General features: G+C 42.3%; 1 protein-coding gene across 5 annotated transcripts in view; it reads right to left on the bottom strand.

Annotated features, from left to right (window-relative positions):
* Nucleotides 1–6,341, bottom strand: part of NPR3 (natriuretic peptide receptor 3) — a 74,538-nt gene extending 68,197 nt beyond the window's left edge. For 3 of the 5 annotated variants that reach the window (XM_087927396.1, XM_087927398.1, XM_026715571.2), the window contains exon 1: nucleotides 5,086–6,334. In XM_087927396.1, coding sequence (XP_087783522.1) covers nucleotides 5,086–5,821 — 736 coding nt within the window. In that variant the 5' untranslated portion in view covers nucleotides 5,822–6,334. Of the gene's footprint in view, nucleotides 1–5,085 lie in introns of all 5 variants that reach the window. The other 2 variants (XM_087927395.1, XM_026715563.2) reach the window with 1 other exon arrangement.
* Between the last annotated feature and the right edge of the window lie 11,326 nt (nucleotides 6,342–17,667).

The raw sequence follows: 17,667 nt of genomic DNA, 5'->3' as shown, positions 1-17,667 counted from the left end.
TGTGTGTGTGGCAGTATAGTAATAGTATTCAGATATCTAAAGGAATGTCATACAAGTGACATTAAAGCCAGGCAAAACCAATGAATTGAGATTACAGGTATTCCATACAGCCATCAGGGGAAATTTTCTCATGGCAAGAACTGGTTGCCTCAGAAGCGGCTGTGTTCCTCTTCCTTGGAAGTGTTCAAAGACACCGGCTAACAAAAATGCTTTAGCAGATCTGACCCCAAACAGAAATTGGACAAAGGTTATGTTTGAGATCAGTTTTAATTTTATGATTCTATGATAAATTCAGATGTCATTTGAACACCTAGATCTTCCTCTGGAGGAACCCACACAGTGGCAACGATTGATTCTGCCAAGTGCTGTCATATTTGCAAAAGTTTACAAGCGTGGTCCAATTATTCCATGGTCTGTGCTTCAAACTTCGCAGAAATGAAAAAAAATTATCCAGACACTTAAGCATGAAGATTCAAAGCTTTTCTTGGTCTATTTTGTCTACCTTTTTTCAGTTGTAACCAGAGGTGGGATTCAAATTTTTTAATAACTGGTTCTGTGGGCATGGCTTAGGTGGTGGGCGTGGCTTGATGGCCATGTTATTGGCTGGGTGTGGCCAACTCAACATCACTCACATTGAGGCACGCATCTCTTCGCCTGGCCTCTCATGACTGTGGGGATGCTGGAACAGTTGTAAGTGTGAAAAACGGTCATTAAGTCATTTTTTCAGTGCCATTGTAACTTTGAATAGTCACTCCACACAAGCAAAGTACCAGTAAAGGAAGGAAAAAAAACTTCAGAGACGTTCCTGAGACAGGAAGTCTAGTCCTGCCAAGAATGTAATAAGGGTTAATGGAGAGGCAGTTTCTGTAAGCAACACCAGAATGTTTCCTTCCTGCCTTCCTTACAGGATTAGGCCAGTAATTTCTTCTAACAACCGGTTCTCTGAACTGCTTAGAATGTTAACAATTGGTTCTAGCAAATAGGTATGAACCTGTAGAATCCCACCCCTGGTTAGCCATCACTGGCATAAGGTATATGTCAGATACTACTGTAACTTTCTTATATTCCTGTGTTTGGGATATTCTTTTTACAGATATGGGCTCCTACTCTGCAATGCTTAACATATTTCCTGAGTAGGATCTCTTTAAGGGCAACTGTGTATTTATCAGGACAGCTATGAATTCAACCCTTGTGACTTGATCCACATTTCATAAATACCACAAGGACTCCAGGGGAGCTTAAAGAATAACATATTTATTACAGCACAAGTTTTTGTGAACTACAGTCCACTTCATTGGTTGTTTATGCCTCAGTAAATGTCTTGAGTCTTTTGGTGAACCCAAATTACTCCTTGTTTTCAGCTGCAACAAAATAATAGGGCTGTTCTGGTTGTTATTATTTCAGGCAATTGGTTGACAAGTCCATGCCACGAACAATCCAGCAGAACCCGCCATTTATTGTAACACACGGACTTCCTTGCTTATTAGTCCTACTGAACTAAAGGAGTCCAAAAGTCATCCATGACTTTTGTTCTCCTACCAGAGAACAACTTCCTATTTTGAATAAAAACAGGAAAAACAGAGGCAGGGTGAGAAAAATAAAGACTGATATTGTGAAAGAAATATTTGAAGCAAATAATAATACAATTTCCAGAAGGTATCCTTGTGCATCATCATGATCCACAGTTCATAGCCCTGCTACAGGTGAGATGTCCTCCAACGTATCTGGAGGGCAACAGATTGGATAAGACATCCACGCAGGTAAATAACAAGACAATGAGCTAAACTTTGGGGGAAGACAGCCAACGGAAGCACAGGAAGAAATGGAGGGAAATCCTGCTCATTTCTTCATTGACAAATATAAACAGTAAATAGAAATAGGAGAAGACAGCAAAGGGAGGAACAGGAATTCTGAGGTGGTAACATAGGAAGGAAAGGAACATAACTTTGAAGTTAACTCAGACTTATCTGATCATCTGGAGCATTTTTTTTAAAAGTAAGATTCTGCTTGGGACTTTGTGGTTTCTTCTTGATGAGGCATGGCGAGATAGACTGCTTTACTGTCTTGTTGTCTCATAGGGGTAAATTTCATCTCTAGGAAATTGCTAATGTAGCTATATGGATCTGCAAACAACCACTTGTGTTTTAAACCAGGGAGCAAAGGAGCTTAAAGATCATAATCTAAGTGCACTTCTTGTAAATGTGCAAGCATTTCCACTTGTGTAACAAAGCAGTCACAAGGGGGAAAACTATGCACTTCTAAAGCAAGTGCATACCATAGATATGAATAAAATTTGGAAAGAAAGGCAGGAGCTGATTTTTATCTGAAATGACTGGGTTTCATTTGAGCTTACAGACAATGATAGGCTTGCCCCATCTCTGTTGTAGGTGGAAATTCATAGCAATTGTTTATGTTTAGCCACTTGTTTCATACAATCTAGATGCTATTAAGTAGAACTATAAACAAACATGCATGCTCATGTTTAATGAACGAATAAAAGAGCAATGATACAAATGAACAGAATCCATTATAAAATGGATTGGAAATATACCAGTTTTCCTAACATTATTCATAATAAGAATTCAGTCAAATGAATGATGAATGCACTTTGAATAACTCCCTAAATTAGGATTCTCAATTATCCATTTGTACATTGCTTATGTGCAATCAAACTCATAGTAGTCATGGAGAAGCACAGTTCATAGGTAATAGTTTAACATGAAGCTAACATAAACCCCAGAGCACTTTTCTAAATGATCAGCTCCAAATATTTCCAATTCTATTATTTCCCAAGCTACAGAAACATTAGGAAATGCACTATAAAGGAAAAAGTATATGAAGGAGTTAATACACATCTACACAGTAATTTACAGCAACTTGCATGTGTATATTATCCTATTGCAATTCCTTACAATACCTCAAAAGTACTATTTCCTTCCTCCTTACAAAGATAAAATTAAACTTGGCTTCTTAAGAATTGGCTTCTTGAAACTATTTACTGAGATCGCCATCGATTGGTGTTTTTGAGCTTCTTAATTTGTAGTTAGAATTGTACCAATTGTACCTATATATGCAGGCACTTTATAAAAAGTATAAACCAGAAAAATAATAACAGATTCCAACTTTGTATGGATCAGAGTTATATGATTGGAGCAACATACAGAAACAGTTATTTTTTTTAAATAAATGAATAAATATTATAATCCACCTGCACCCTTAATTTCAAGCAAGTGAATAAATAGTCAATCTTATTGGCGATCACTCTTCATTTTATAAGAATGTAAACACGAAAGATATGTAACAAAAAACCCCTTCCATTTTATGACCCTGTAATCCCTTAATTTGGGGTAGTGTCGGGGCGGACTAGATGCAGCTATATGGCAGCAATGCATGAAAATCAGCATGCTTTTGCTTTTTATATTTTCTCGTAAATCATCTTGAGAAATTGATGAAAGATCACCACCAATCTCTGTCGTGGACAAATTAAATGCAGGAGATAAGTAAAACAAAAATGTGCTGGATTGGGATTTTGAAAATTATAGGTACAAGGTAATTTATGGCAAATTATACAACTCTTTTGAAGACATTTTTCATGTTCTTTACTTACTCTAACAGAACACACATTAAATTGAATGTAAATGAAAAATAAATATGTAAATCAAATACTAATATCAAGTACAAATTTTGACATGCTGACAGTCTCTGGCCTTTTTTGAATAACTATTCCACTTGATAAGAATTGCAGAGTTGCTACAGTGCACAAGTTACATCTTTTCCCCAAGCAAAGCACTTTCCACTGAATTCATATTAGTGAATTTATATGCACAACCCAATAGGAACACTTAATGGGCTGATACACAGGACTTGATGTTATAGGACAAATCTACTACAGTCTGTCATACTTTGTGGTATTTTATGGCAGCATACTATCATCTGATATGCTATAGGGCATCAAGCTATCGAGAACCCCATTGAGCCATGCATGGGACAGCATTTATGTGAATTCAGTGAATGAGAATTAAATGGAAAGTGCCTTGTTTGGGAGAAAGGTGTAACTTGGTCATGCTATGCTCCTTCTCTCATAATATGCATATTGCTATAGTAGAAGTTTTAGGGTTCCTGTTTTGTACCAATGTTCCTACTGACTAGATGTTTTCTCCTTAGTTGGGTACCAAGACACCTTTATACCTTTATATGAAAAAAAGCAGCTACCTGTTTTTGTCATAAATTCCATTTTCCTTCTTTTTGAAACAGACATTTCAAATTAATACACCATATTGTGTTTAAGTCTAATAAGCAAACTTTTTTTTTCATATGCAGCACCCCTAGAGAGTAACAGATGAAGGATAAAGGAGAATCCCATGAGTTCTCAGGTGTATTTGAATGAGATCTTTGAATCTGGTTCAAGATGCATCTCTGTTCATATTTCAGCCTTCTGTAATTCATAATTCCTTCCTTCCTTCCTTCCTTCCAGCAGGAACAGGACTTACCCCATAGAGAATTTGCAAGGACGGATCAGAGGCAGCAGAAGCTGCAATTGCTATGGGTCCTCTTACCTGGGAATAAGTCTGACCTACTGAACTCGGTCCGAGTTACTTCTGAGTAAATATTTGCAACCAGCTCTGCAAATACGGCTAGAGGTGGCACCCTCCCAGGATGAATTTAGCACGAAGCTTAAAATGGAGATGAACCGCAGGCAACCCGATGCTCTCCAGATATTTTGGACTACAACTCCGAAAACATTTGGCGTGTATCAAGAACGGGAGTTCTGGTCTGAAACCATCGAGAGGACGGCAGGTTCCCGAGCTCATTCGGATCAAAGCCATGTGATTCACCGCGCGCCGATCCTTGATTCAAGCCCCATCCACACGCTCCTCACCGACGGATCCGGCGTGGAGTTGTGGGACTGTGGCCCCGGGATCCCTCCCGTCCTGGATTGCGCGCTGTTTCACCGGACGCCCCGTTTTGCAGCCCAGAAGCCCCGCTAAGAAACCGGACACGGGGCGCAAAGCTCTGCGAGCGATCCAGCTGGGAACGAGACACACACACACACACGCAGCCGCCCCTCAACCCGCGAGCCCTCACCTCTCTCGCCGCCCTGGATGGCGCGCACCACGTCCTCCGCGTACTTGCCGCTCTCTTCGAAGGCGAAGTCGTCCGGGTGCAAGCCGGCCTCGCGGAAGACCAGGTGGACCCCCTCGGCGGCGAAGAAGCAGCTGCGCTGCTCCTTGTCCTCGTGGTAAACCAGTAGGACGCGGCTCCACTTGTGGTGGCGGAAGAGCGCCAGGAACATCTCGCCCATCTTGGCGTAGCCCGGAGACACCCGGGTCAGGTGCGAGTACTCGCCCGTCTTGGGGCTGAAGCCCGCGGCCAGCGCGCCGGCCGAGATCATAGGCAGGTTCCAATGCGAAGCCAGCCGGGCTATCGGCGCGGCGGCGTAGTCGCACACCGGCCCCAGCAGCAGGTCGGGCCACTCCCGCTTCAAGGTGATCATATCCACCAGGCTGAAGAGCGCCCGGTTGCCGCAATCCGAGTCGCTGTAGAAAAGGCGGAACTTGTAGCCCGCCGGCAGGAGGGAACCGTTGGCCTCCAGGCTCCGCACCGCGTACTCGATGGCCGGCCTGACCCGCGCCAGCGAGAACAGGTACGCGTCGTCCTTGGGCAGCAGCACCAGCACCCGGAGCGCGGTCTCTTCCTCGGCCACCGCCGCCGCCTCCTTCTCCGCGCCCGGAGCGCCGCTGCCGGGGGCGGGGGCGGCCAAGAGCAGCCAAGCTGCCAGGCTGCAGAAGCAGCAGCTGAGGAAGGGAAAGGAAGAAGGCATGGTGGCAAGGCGGAGAGGGCGTTAATTTCTCTTTTCTTTCTTTCTTTCTTTAATTAAGCGGCCGAGAGCCTGAGGCGCGCCAAGCGCAACGGTCGCTTCAGAACGCGAACGAGGAGCGAACGAACGAGGCGGAAAAGTTTGGAGGGCTCCTGGCTCGGGAGGGGCGCCTGCTCCCTCTCGCCTCTTGGTGCTAGTCAGGAATAGGGGATGGTGGATTTGCTTCGCGCCTTTGGGAAGGGACGGTCTGCAGCCCCACTACAACTTTCCCGCGCCCCGTCCTCCATGTAACCGTAGGGGTATCAGAACCAAGGGAGGCGCCAGCATCCTCCTCCGCTTCTTCGCCTTCCTCCTCCTCCTCTTCCCCTCCGCTGCCGTCCCCACCCGCCTCCCCAATCTCTCTGCCTCCCGAGCGAGCTGGGTCGACCGTCCTTGCCGCTCCCGGCCTCATAGCCTCTGTTTAAATACTGCGGCTTCAGCCCGCGCGCCCGGTCGCCACACACGCGGCGCGGCGAGGCCGGGTTTGCGCTTCGGGGGAGGGCGGCTGGGGAGGAGCCATGCCCAAACGTCCCTTGCCTTGGCTGGCCGCGCCCCCCCCCGCGCTCTCCTTCTTGGCTCCTCCCCGCCCCGCGTTCACACGCTGCCTTTGTGCCCTCGGGTTTTTCCGCCGCTTTTGTTCTTGGGAGGCTGGAGGGGAGTCGGGGGATCCAGGCGCCGAACTCCGACGGCCAGGCATTGCGCGGCCCTGCTTGCGCGGGGGGGGGACAACATTGGCGCTCTTCATCCTCCCGTGGAGTGGGGTGAGGATCCTGCTTGAGCAGGGGGCTGGACTAGAAGACCTCCCAGGCCCCTTCCAGCTCTATTCTAGTCTGTTCTAATCCTGAGCGTCCTGCCTGGGAAACAAGGCAAGGTGCTGGGCCTTGGGCCAAACGTGGAGTCGGATCCCTTGCGAGCGACGAGGAATCTCTCTGCGGTAGAGAATCTGCTTTTGCATCGTGCGGAATCAAAGCGCTCTGGGCGGATTAAAGCGTTAAAACATTTGAGGGAGAGACTTGATAAACAGTTTGGGATTAAAATAAAAAACAGACAAGGAATATAAAACTCTACCCATTCCAGCAGTGGAATAGACTCTTAAAGCAAAATTGCAGAAAGGAAGTAGAGATCAAAGAACAAGACACTTCCTAAGAGAGGTGAAGCTACAGGTTGAGAAAGACAGCAAGGCTTTGGTTGTAGCAGTCAAATATAGTAAGGCAGTAGTGAGAGAGCTGTCAACCAGTTTCGAAGTATATTTCTAGCAGGACTACCAGATTCTGTAACAGCTTTGTTCCCTATGTCATCCGTCTGGTAAACTTGCAAGATTCGTTTTTCTCGCATGTCTGTATATACATCCAAACTAGACTGTGTTGTTTCTCTGTGTCATATAATATGCATAATTTTGCATTTATTTATTTATTCTGTCATGGTTGTATAGTGTAGATTGGAGATGGAGACCCTTTGAGAGCTGTATGCAACGAAATGTCGTTTTAATGTATGCCGATTAGTGTACATTCAAAGTGACAATAAAGTTAGTCTAAGTCTTGCCTTATAAAAAGATATATCTCCCGTTTCTGGAAGTCTTCAGGGGTTGGGTCTGAAAGTTCCTGCACCAGTCAGAATGGCCTTTTGAGATACTTTTCAATACCAGGTAGTCTTCCATTTACAACCATTCGTTTAGAGACTGTTTCGAAGTTACATCACTGAAAAAGTAAGTTGTGGCAGTTGCAGCATTCCCACTATCTCTTGATCAAAATTCAGGCGCTTGTATTGCAGCATCCTGGGGTTGCCACTTGCAACCTTCCCAGCCAACAAAGAAAGTCAAGGGGGAAGCCAGATTCACTTAACAACCGTGTGATTCACTTAGCAACTGCAGTGGTTTGTGTACAACCTGAGTAAAAAAAAATAGTAAAATCAGGCCAACTCACTTAACACCTTGCTTAATAGAAATTCTTATCTCAATTGTGGTTCATAAATCAAGGGACTAGACTGTAGCACTGCTTCTAAGATTCCTTCCATCTTAGAAGACTACAAAAACCTTGAAAAATGAAATAACTTGTTATAAAGAATCACAATGCATGGACTTGGATTTTTAGACACTATACAGAAATCTGCACATTGATCTACACTGTGGGTGAAGGCTACAAACTTGTGAAAATCTTCACTCACTTTTAAAAATATAATTAAATAAATAAATCACACGACCTAAAATCTATAAGCACAGATGTGTAACAAATGCTGTACATTATATTTGTTAAGGACAAAGCAAGAAAATAGAAGCAGGAAATAAAAGTATCATTCAAACCACATGCAAAATACATTAATAGCCTTCGTTTCCAGGATACATCTTGGAACAGCAGCTCTAATCCATATCAATGTGGGTTTTAAGAGAGAAGTTTTTGAGCAGTTATGTGCCTTACAAACTAAGTACTGTAGAACCATAAAAGGTAATTCAGGCAGAAAGTGAGATGCACAATGGATAAACCTATTAAATTACAACCCATGAATACAATCTCATAACAGATTTTTAAATGGAGCAATCAACTCATATTCTAGCAGGAAACAGTATTTTAGATGACATTGTCTTTGAACGTGTGCTTTTATTCTTTCTCATCCGTCTTCTGCCTTAACTAGTTCCAGTTAATGGAAGTAGAAATAAATCTTTTGCCTGGTGTTTTATTGGCTAATGTGCTTTTCTAAGTTTTTATAGCTGGGTGGTGTTGTTTAAAAAAAAAGAACAAGCCAATCATAAAACATTCAAAACAACATGAAATGGAATTCCCGTGATATTATGAGTTTCAGATAAAGGTACAAAGAATCAGATAGGCTGTTCCACATTTGGAACATTTTGAACCCTTGTTCAATAGATTCTACATGGAACTGCATCATCAGTTGTATATTAATGCATTATATCTGTATCCAACCCTGATGTGAATCAATGGAGAAGATGGACAGACTTCAGAGTAGACTTTTACAAGGCATGCCCAGGTTGTGTTAATGAAGGGATTCGTGTTGAAGAGATGTCAAGCAAAGAGAATCCTCACAATTTGCACCAACGAAGCCATTCATGTTGCATTGGAGTCTCTTGTCTCTTTTTAATCTCTTGCTGTCAGGCCCCCAAAACCAAGACATGTAGAATTACTTTCCTTTATTGTTCACCGATAGAGAGAAATCTTACCAAAGTAAAACAACTACTTCCATCTTCAAAGATATATTCTGAGAATTGCTAAGAAGAGGCTACCTTAGCTCTTTTTCTCCCAACCAAACAATCTAAACTTTGCTGTCTCTTGGTCCTCTGGATTGAAATAAAGCCCCTCTCTCCTAGGAATCCAGAGTACATTCCATCATACTTACTAAACTCAAAACACATCTTCTTGGAGACAGCATGGTAGAGAAAGTAAATCAAAAAATTATAGGACTGGAAAAGACAGATGGAACCTCCCACCATGCTTGTTCATCAAAGTTTGGTGACTACAGCCAAAGAAGCTGTGTTGAAAAGGGGCTGAGAAGCAGAGCAAAGCAAAGTAGTACCCATATTTTGGTTCAATCTTAGAAGGGATCTATTCTCAGTGGAACACCCCAAAGATGCTGTTTTTTTCCCCCAAAGGCACCTGGACGTTCCTGGATTTTTCTTTGAAAATGTTTCACTTCCCATTCAGAACTGAAGAAGCTTCTTGGATAAGAAACTAACCATTTTCAAAGAAAAATACCAAGAAAGTCCAGTTGCCTTTTGGAAAAAGGATGAGGTGTTCACGCTTTCCTCAAAGTGGAACAACTTTCCAAGATTTTTCATTGCCTTAATTCAGAATAATTTGTTTCACTTTGTGATCACAGTAGACTACAGATTTAGTTATGACTAAGATCACTGAAACTGAATAAAGTAATCTAGGATTGTCCTAGTAGGACAGTTTGCTCATTGGGCGTGCCTCTCACAGAATTTCCAAACATTTGTGCCTGACAATGTTCTGTAAGAGATAATGCTCTGCAAATGAAAATGTGAACATTTCAAAAATAGGATCATATGGTGTCCTATAACTTGGCTGAAGCATTAAGACCAGCTTAATCCCAAAGGTGTTTTTTCAAAAGGCAACTGGACATTCTTGTTTTTCTTTGAAGACATTTCACTTCTCATCCAAGAAGCTTCTTCTGAATCAAAGTCAGGGACTATTTGTAAATAAACATAATCATAAATAATGTGACCATATTTTGGGGGTGCATTTTGAGGGTCTATATTTACCAAACCAAATGTAGATATTCAATAAACAGCAGTTCGTTCAGCATTTATTGAATAAGGTACAACCTAGCAAACCATGTTACAAGTGAATGTGATGTGTGAATTCTAGTGGAATTCTACTAGAGCAGTGGTCCCCAACCACCGGGCCCCGGACCGGTATCGGTCCGTGGACCATTTTGTACCGGGCCACCTATTTTGCTTGGGCGCCGCCATCTTGTTTCAACGGCGCTTGAGAAAGTGCTTCCGGGTGAGCTTGTCGGCTGGCATTTGGGTGCTGAAGGAATCCTTGCACCTTAGTTTTGTCGAAGAGGTGGGTGGCGGCTTCGAACGAAGAGCCATCCTGATGGCGGTGGAGTCTTGCGTTACTCAGAAGGAGATTAAAAAAGAGCCCGAAAAGCCCATCGACCGCAAGAAGGTACAAAGGAGGAGTTGAAGGTGGCGGGGAGAAGCGGGGGACAGCTGGCTGGCTGGTCACTCAGCTCGCCTTGCCTTGGTCATGCGTGCTGATGCCGATACCGGTCCGTGGATCATTTTGTGATGCCGGTACCAGTCCGTGGTACAAAAAAGGTTGGGGGCCACTGTACTAGAGCACGTGTATCAAACTTGTGGCATCATGTTGCTATCACGTGATGTTTTGCTACATTTCCCCCCTTCATGGAGCTGGGGTGGGCGTGGCCTACATGTGATGCGTCTGGCCCACGGGCTGCCAATTTGACACCCCTGTACTAGAGTTTCAAATATCAAGTGATGGTTTAGAAATATGAATGCTTCTTGTCATCTTATGCCCGGCTGAAAATTATAATTGAATGACCAGATCAGTAATTCATACTGTTGGGAATCTCATGAGAAAAGCAGTTTGAAGGGGCAGTTTTGAATAGAAAAACAATTTTTGGAAAGGGTGCTGTTTTCCCACTTCAAGATAGCCTCTTCATTCAATTGCTAGGATTCAGTTATACATTTGGTTTTCATAACCAGATATTGTGAATCATAGCAGTGTTTCTCAATCTCAAAACACAGAATTATAAAACTAAAGACAAATTTCTTGGGCAACTTGATCTAATTATTTGGTAAGAAAACTTCACTTCAAAGTGGACTTGAAAGAATGGCAGTGTTTCAGTCTAAATTAAAACTAAAGTTTCTACTTCCATACGAATGCATATTTGACAGTCTAAACAACACATTAAAATGTTATTACTTGAGCTTATTTCAGAGCAATTAAGGCCACTTCAGCATGAATGAATCAGTAGATGGTTGATTGTATGAATCAGTGAAATGTTAGTCTATAACTTGGCCAGCAATGACCACTCTAGATCTTTGTGACAAGCTTTCAATGTGAGATCCTTCCTGTTACTTTCTTTGATTAAAGCAGCATATAGTACATACATGCTCTGAAAAAAATTGCAAACCAGAAACTTCAGTTTAACTGGGATGAGAATGAAGCTGCTGTCTAATGTTAAAAACTTGCCCTATTTCCCTAAAGACCAGTTAAAGTATGCGTTACTGAAGTTCAGTTTAATTCATCCTTTCATGTTAAATACATCAAGCAATCATAGATGTACAGGTAGTCCTTGACTTACAACCAGTTGTTTAGCAACTGTTCGAAGTAATATTGGTACTAAAAAAAAGTGCCTTATGCATAGCTTCCCAGCAGGCTTCCAACAAGCAAAGTCAATGGGAAGGGGAAGCTGTATTCGCTTAACAACATCATGTTTCATTTAACCACTGCAATGACTCAGTTAACATCTGTGGCAAAAATGGTCAAAAACCCCAGGAACAATTTACTAAACTGGTTTCTCCAATGTGAATTATGGAAAAGTGTTTGCAAAAATGTGCAGGTTAGGACCGAAACAGGCATGTTACAAAGCCATCTTCTTCAAGAACTTTTAGAAAACATTCAAAATGGGATGAAATGAACAAAAAGAGAACTGGAAGGAAACCACATCTGACAATTTTTTTCCTATCCCTTATGTATCAAAGCAGTCAAATTTTTCAGTAACACGAAAGGTTATTTTTAAAAAAAAAACAGTTAGTACAGTAATATCCTTACAGTATTGTGAATACATAGGAACAATGCCACTTATCGAAGGAAAGAAACCAGAATGTAATCGCCTTATTATTTTAGTAGAGAGAGAAAAAAACATATGAGAAAGTAGAGGAGCCTTCAATCACATGATCATAGCTGCCATCTTGATTTTCTTGGCACATACCGTTGAATGTATATCAAGGGGAAGACATTACCTATCAAATACTACTTACTCATTCTCGTGTTATCTCATATACCTATGTAACTTCAGACAGATTTTAGATAACTAGGGCCAGACTGCTTGTTTAGCTACTTAAAATAATTTTATTTAGATGTGTCTGTATGGCTGTTTTGTTTCGGGTTTTGTTTTTCATTTTTCACATAACTGAAATATTCCAAGGCAAAGGGAAATATAACTGTATTAGCTTTCTCTTGCTTATCAAAGGCGGGTGGGAGCAATTTGTCTGGAATGCATTCTTGCTTTCGTTTGTAATACAAATTATCCCCAGATGTTAATTTGCATTCTCTCTTTTACTGCATTAATAACAATGAAGATGATTCAAAAGATTGAAGCCTCAAGTATGCAAGTCTTCACTTGTGGATATGTGACTTATTTATTTAACATCTTTATTTCATTTGTACACTGCTCAACCCATCAATATTCTAGGAATTGCTGCATTTGGTGTTTAACGCTGTATCAAATTGAATGTTAATACCACCAACCACAGTTAAGTCTTCAACTTATGGCTACAATTGGAACTAGAATTTCAGTTCCCAACCTAAGGAAGGCTGTTGATAAGGGAGTCACATCTAATTTTTCAACCTTTCTTTTGTCACAGTCGTTAAGCAAATCACTGTAGTTGTTCAGTGAGTTACAAGTTCGTTTAGTGAGTCTTGCTTTTCTCAACATTTTCTAAACATTGATTTTGCTTGTTGGGAGCTGGCTGGGAAGGTCTCCAATGACAATCATTAACCGTGGGGCATGGCAACAGTTGGAAATACATGCTGGTTGCAAAGTGTCGTCCAAATTTTGATTCTGTAGCTGTGGGACGTGGTGGCCCAGTGGCTAAGACGCTGAGTTTGCCGATCAGAAAGTTCAGCAGTTAGGCGGTTTGAATCCCTAGCACTACGTAAGAGTGAGCTCCCGCTACTTGTCCCATCTTCTGTCAACCTAGCAGTTCGAAAGCATGTAAAAATGCAAGTAGAAAAATAGGGATCACTTTGGTGGGAAGATAACAGCGATCCGTGCACCTTTGGCATTTAGTCATGCCGGCCACATGACCACGGAGAAGTCTTCAGACAGCGCTGCCTCATCAGTTTTGTAACAGAGATGAGCACCGCCCTCTAGAGCCGGAAACGACTAGCACATATGAGCGAGGGGAACCTTTACCTTTAGCTGTGGGAATGCTGAAACCGTTGTTAAGGGAGAATATTGGTTAAAAGTAACTTTTCTCCCCATGCTGTTGCAGATTCAGATGCTAAATGAATGCTTGTAAGTCAAGGATAACCCATATTCTCCATTTTTGTGTTAATTTGATTGAATGGGCCCCTTTTGTCATCAGCAATGGATCCAATATGGCGAGCTCACTTACATCAAGCATCTCAGAATCTACTCAGTGGCTAGACGAGAAATTATCAAGGAATGTTATTTGTACTTGGAATGGATTCAGCCACAGGATGAGACAGCACAGGCACCCTGTCTAATTTGAAATTTGTCTAATCTGAAATTTTCTAAACATTTGTTGATTTGTTGTCCTGGATATCCAATCTTAACCCTAACCAAAAATCTGCATCCATGCCAAAATATGCATTTGTTAGAATTCTGCAGTGGGGTTTACAACACAAAATGTTACCACAGAAAAAGTAGGGACCAAAGTGATGTGTGCACAGCATGACATAAATGGAGGAAAGCATGTACAAAAATGGATCATCGAGGACCCAGATTGTTAGGGGGCAATAGGCTGACTCTGTAAACCGCACTGTGAAGCGGTATATAAGTCTAAGTGCTATTGCTATCATCAAACGAATCAATTCAGAGTGCTCACTCAAGGCACAAATGACCAGGCTCAAATTATGATATTTTGATACATTATGCAAAAAAACCCAACCCAAAACAGCAACAACCCTAGCTGTCTAGAAAATGCTGTAATGCTGGGAAAAGTGGAAGGAAGGAGATGAATAGAATAGAATAGAATAGAATAGAATAGAATAGAATAGAATAGAATAGAATAGAATAGAATAGAATTCTTTATTGGCCAAGTGTGATTGGACACACAATGAATTTGTCTTTGGTGCATATACTCTCAGTGTACATAAAGGAAAAAAATTCATTCATCAAGAATCATATAAGATACAACACTTACTGATAGTCATAGGTTACTAATAAGCAATCAAATCATACTAGGAAACAAATAAAACAATATAAATTGTAAAGATAACAAGCAACACGGTTATAGTCATAAGTGGGAAGAGATAGGTACAAGGAAGTGTTATTATAATCTAATAGTAGAGGAATAATAGTAATACAGGCTTAGTAAATAAGTTGATGACCAAGAACAAAGTGGATGGATTCAGTTACAGTGACCATGGCTGCACTGTTGAGAGACCTAAAAGGCCCGATTGGGAACAGTCATTATGGATAATATCTTTGTGGTCAATAGAAGATAAAAATGACGCAATGGCACATAATCAATCAGTCACGAACAAAAAGGCACATAGAAGGAGAAACAGTCACGGAAAGTGAAATCAGACGGAAATGACATTGACTTACTGATGATGCTTTTAAGCTGAACCATCTTGAATTCCAAGGCAGAAGATGCAAATTAAATCCATATACGTCGTCTTCTTTTGTTCAACCTCCTGCACTTAGCAGCTTTCACATTTGCTGATATGTTTAGACAGGGGTGGGATGCTACAGGTATAACAACTGGTTCGGTGATCACGCTTTTCGCTGCGCACACGTGAACAGCAATGCAAAAATCCTTACCTGCTATGTTACTTTGTGGGAGTAACACAGCTGAGGAGCGGCAATCCACTCCTCCGTGCTGATCAGCTGGGATAATAAACATCAGGACAGTGCACGAGCAGGCGGGCAGGCCCACATGAATGTCAGAGCAAATCAGTTCGCTCCCAGCTGATCTTCGGAGGTAGGGGTTCGCCCGAACCGAAAGAATCCCACCCCTGTATTTAGACAGTGAACTGGGTAGTGTATGCATCTGATCAGTCAGTCAATCCACCAATCAATCAGAGTGTGAAATCATTAGAGAACCAGTTTGTTGCAGTGACTGGCCTAGAACACAAGAGGGTATGAGTTCTAGTCTCGCCTTAGGCATGAAAGCCAGCTGACTGACTTTGGGCCCGTTCATTTTTTCTCATCCCAAACCAACTCACAGGGTTGTTGTTGGGGTGGGGGGAAGAAGGCAGGAGTATCTATATTAAAGGTGGTATTCAGCAGGTTCTGACCACTTCTGGAGAACTGGTAGTGGAAATTTTGAGTAGTTCGGAGAACCGGCCAATCCCACCTCTGACTGGAGATTTTACAGTATCCATCCCCTGCCACTCCCACCAAGCCGGTAGTAAAAAAAAATTGAATCCCACCACTGATCAATATGTTCACCACCTTGAATTGATCAGCTCCTTTCTTGGACAGAGAAAGAGAAAGACTGGCCCAAGTCTACCCAGCTGGCTTTGTGCACAAGGAAGGATTAGAACTCCCACCCTCCCACTTTGTAGCCTGATGCCTTAACCACCACATCAATGTATTTTATGCATCCTGATTTTATACATACTTTACATTTACTCTAGTGTTCATTGAGTGTCGTCCAGATCTTTTAAAACTGAGAGGAATGCAGACGTTGGCTTCAAAGCGATGAGGTCCAGTCCTTTTATTCCTGGAATGTATAGCATTCTTTCATATGACAAGGGATGTTGAATTTACTTTTCATGTCAAAGAAAGTAAGAATTTGCTGCAATGGAGCTCCATCTACAGGCTGAGGAAAGTGAAGGCCAAGAGGAAGAGCAACTATTATTCCCTCTTTTTACAGAAGATATACCTAACTGTATTTCCCTCTAGTCAGGAACACATATGTTCCAAAGCAAAACAGCCATAGTCAAAATAGAAAGGGGGATTTTATTTTGAAAGAAATAAAAATTCTTCTGGAAATGAAATGTGAAACTACGAAAGATCGAAGTACAAGTAGCCTTTGACTTAGGACAGGGGTGTCAAACTCGATTTCATTGAGGGCCATATCAGAGTTGTTTTTCACTTCAGGGGACGGGTGGGCGTGGCAAGCTCAACATCACTCGTGTAGGGGGCACCTGTGATGGCCCGGGTGCTCTGCCAGCAAATATGGGCTCCCAAGCTCTGTTTTCATCTGCGACGGGCTCCTGCAACCCTCTGCCAGTGAAAACGTAGCTTGGGAAGGCTGCCTGTTGTCCTCGCAAGCTCCATTTTCACTGGCAGGCTGGTCCTTCATTGTTTCCAGGGCCGTCCCATGGGCCAGATCTAAGCACCCCGTGGGCCAGATCTAAGCACCCTGCGGGCCAGATCTAAGCACCCTGCGGGCCAGATCTAAGCACCACATGGGCCAAATCTAAGCACCCCGTGGGGCATGGGCCAGATCTAAGCACCCCGTGGGCCAGATCTAAGCACCCCGTGGTGCATGGGCCAGATCTAAGCACCCTGTGGGCCAGACCTAAGCACCCCATGGGCCAGATCTAAGCACCCCCGTGGGCCAGATCTAAGCACCCCATGGGTGCAATCAATCAATCAACAACAAACATAATGCTATGACAAAGACCATGATTTCTAGTCCTGCCTTTAGCATGAAACCAACTTTGGGCCAGTCACTCTCTCTCAGCCCTAAAAAGCTAACAGTGGCAAACCACTTCTGAAATCCTGCCAAGATAACTGCAGGGATTTATCTAGGAAATTACCAGAGTTAACACTGACTTGAGGGCCTATGTGCAAGCATAGACACATATATACCCATACATCCATACTTATATTCATACCCACATACCCAGACATCTTAACATTTACAACCCATCTGGTTTGTTGGTCAGTAATCACATGGTTATCACTGATGAGCCATGGTGGCACAGTGGTTAGAATGCAGTATTGCAGATTAATATGCCGACTGCCAGCAGTTTGATCCTGACCGGCTCAAAGTTGACTCAGCCTTTCATCCTTTCATCCTTCCAAGGTCAATAAAATGAGGACCCAGATTATTGGGAGAAATATGCTGATGCTGTAAATTGCTTAGAGAGGGCTGTAAAAACACTGAGAAGCAGTATATAGTAAGTCTAATTGTTATTGCTATTATCTTCTTAGACTTTACTCTTATGTACATCACACAACGTATGTATAAAAAAAGTGAAGGCTTCTGCCACAATGCACATTACAATTCCTATTCCACCACTCTTGCAAATGCCTCTGGCTACACTAGAAATGAAAATGAAAATCAATGCTCATCTCAAAGACAGACAGTAAGAAATGTAAGGAATGCTGAGATAAAAGGGATGTGATTTTTTTTTAAAAAATTGCATTAACAGCCTTTA

Source organism: Pseudonaja textilis, chromosome 2 (genome assembly GCF_049901715.1).
Source record: "Pseudonaja textilis isolate UNSWEBS1 chromosome 2, rPseTex1.2, whole genome shotgun sequence".
NCBI lineage: Eukaryota > Metazoa > Chordata > Lepidosauria > Squamata > Elapidae > Pseudonaja > Pseudonaja textilis.
Note: the sequence above shows the minus strand (reverse complement) of the source record. Positions and strands in the feature narration are given on the sequence as shown.